The sequence below is a fragment of the Papilio polytes genome, unplaced genomic scaffold (genome assembly GCF_000836215.1).
Source record: "Papilio polytes unplaced genomic scaffold, Ppol_1.0 DF822067.1, whole genome shotgun sequence".
Classification (NCBI taxonomy): Eukaryota; Metazoa; Arthropoda; class Insecta; order Lepidoptera; family Papilionidae; genus Papilio; species Papilio polytes.
The window spans coordinates 5,757,728-5,760,385 of NW_013527137.1; the positions used below are offsets into that span (position 1 = coordinate 5,757,728).

General features: G+C 39.3%; 1 protein-coding gene across 1 annotated transcript in view; it reads right to left on the reverse strand.

Annotated features, from left to right (window-relative positions):
• The window catches only part of LOC106106894, a 33,840-nt gene that overhangs the window by 7,040 nt on the left and 24,142 nt on the right, over positions 1-2,658 (reverse strand). The window contains exon 9 of the mRNA XM_013287552.1: positions 7-2,655. Within this exon, the coding sequence (XP_013143006.1) occupies positions 7-2,655 (2,649 nt within the window). The remainder of the gene's footprint in view (positions 1-6; positions 2,656-2,658) is intronic.

Sequence of the window (2,658 nt, forward strand, 5' to 3'; positions counted from 1 at the left end):
TCCTGAATATTCTATGTTCAAATTGTTCTCGTTCTCAGCCATAGCTAACTTAGTTGTTATCTGCAGCTCTATTTGATTCAAATCAATCTCTTTTTGTAAAGAGCTCAGACCTGAATCCGGTGTGAATGGCGGCGGAGCTGTTTCTGTTACCGTAAATGTACGAGGTGAACTCTCATTGGGCGTAGTTAAATCGATATCTACTAGATACTTCTGCTGTGACGTGGACGCTAAGAAAACTCCCGGAGAGTTCGGTGGCGTGGATGGAGATATACGTTTCTCTGTATTTGATTTTTCATATGAGTTCTCAGTGTTGTCGCTCTGAGCTTCGGTACTCGGTTTGGTTTCGCTCACAGTCGCCAAATCGTCGAATACTAAGTCATCGTGTACGATATCGGGGACTTCGTTCAGGAAGTTTCCGTCGCGGAGGGGCGAAGGTGTTTCAAGATCCATTTCGCTAAAGTTGGATGAAAACGCCAAAAGTTCCTCCTTTGGTAAGTCGACAATTTCTGACTTTACAGCTTTGAACAATTCGAGTGAACAATTTTCAAACGGGCCTAAGACTATGGAACTATTTTCATCGTAAGTATCTGTGTGGTGACTTTTAGTGGGAGATTCCAAGGGGCTTATATTATCTGGAGGGCATCTTTGCTCCAACTTCGTGAGGGTAGTTCCTAATTCATATTCTGGTACTTTAGTATCTGTTGTTGATTCAAATTGACACTCATTAGCAAAAGTTTCCTGATTATCGAATGAATTTTCACTTCCTTTGGGAGTGCTTGCGACAACTTCTTTGAATTCTTCTTGATTAGACATAGTTCTTTCTGATTCAAGGAAACTACTTGTCTCTTTTATCAAACTGGGCAGGTCTAAATATATAGTTGAATCTGTTGTGTTTAATGTTTCATTATTTACTAATTCGTTAATTTCTCCGTTTGTTTCCAAATATGTATGCAAGGCCGTATCGTTTGAATAATGATCTATTCCGTTTATGAGATCTTTAGGAGCATTTTCGCTAGCAAATTCTTTTATCACAATTTCTTCATCAGATCTAATTGTTGTATTGGCATTTAATTTACCTACATCATTAACTACCTCTTCTAAATGTACACTATCATTATTGACTAGAGACGTAATATAGTCTTTTTCTGCAGATTCTAGTTCCGGTACGGGCAAGATTGCATGGTTTATATTATTTTGTACTTCAGTGTCTTTCTTTCGTTCCAATTCAGTAATTACTGCTAAAGTCGGCACCTTGGTGTCTTTCTTTCGTTCCAATTCAGTAGTTACTGCTAAAGTTGGCACCTCGGTGTCTTTCTTTCGTTCCAATTCAGTAATTACTGCTAAAGTCGGCACCTCAGCGTCTTTCTTTCGTTCCAATTCAGTAATTATTGCTAAAGTCGGCACCGCGGTGTCTTTCTTTCGTTCCAATTCAGTAATTACTGCTAAAGTCGGCACCTCGGTGTCTTTCTTTCGTTCCAATTCAGTAGTTACTGCTAAAGTTGGCACCTCGGTGTCTTTCTTTCGTTCCAATTCAGTAATTACTGCTAAAGTCGGCACCTCAGCGTCTTTCTTTTGTTCCATTTCAGTAATTACTGCTAAAGTCGGCACCTCGGCGTCTTTCTTTCGTTCCAATTCAGTAATTACTGCTAAAGTCGGCACCTCGGTGTCTTTCTTTCGTTCCAATTCAGTAATTACTGCTAAAGTCGGCACCTCGGTGTCTTTCTTTCGTTCTAATTCAGTAACAACTGCTAAAGTCGGCACCTCGGTGTCTTTCTTTCGTTCCAATTCAGTAATTACTGCTAAAGTCGGCACCTCGGTGTCTTTCTTTCGTTCCAATTCAGTGATCCCTGCTAAAGTCGGTACTTCAGTGTCTTTTTTTCGTTCCAATTCAGCAATTACTAAAGTCGGTGTTTCATTGTTACATTTTTTCTCATATTCCATGGTAATAACGTTTACTGATCTAGTTTCCGCATCATTGATTTCAATTATATCATTTATTTTATTATCACAAGTTGTACGACAGTCTTTCACATGTTCCTCTTGAACGATTTCATTTACACTAGGCATTGTTGCTACACACAATTCCTTCAACATAGGTATTTCACTAAAACTATGATTTTTATCATTTGGTAAATCACTTTCAACAATACTAGCTTCATTATCTTCTGTATCATCTTTTTTGACCATTTGCACAATTTCAGCGTCACATGCAACTTTTTTATCAATTAAATGATTCGTAGGTGTATCTGGTGTCAAATTTTCAAGTGTATTTTGACTGATCGTATCACTATGACGTTCGAAAGAATGGCTCAATGTTCCAATCGTTTCTCGATCTCCTTCATCTTCACAAGCATCGTTCGTCTCCGAATCGAATCCTACTTCTAGAATATTCTGGAAATTCGTTATCCCGGGGGATTTCACTAAACTCTTTTGGACAGGATAATCTTTCTTGCATTCCAAGCTCAGGTTATCTCTGGAAGGACTCGCCTGATGACTGGATTCGGAGCTGGACGTCTTTTCGGAGTTTAGTATATTATCGAGATTCTTTATAACGTCGCTCACGTCTTTGTAATATCTGACGTCATCCTGGCTGCCGGTGATGATATCTTTAACCCAGGGGTCCATCGAGCTGTCGGAGCGATCGTAGTCCTTATCCTT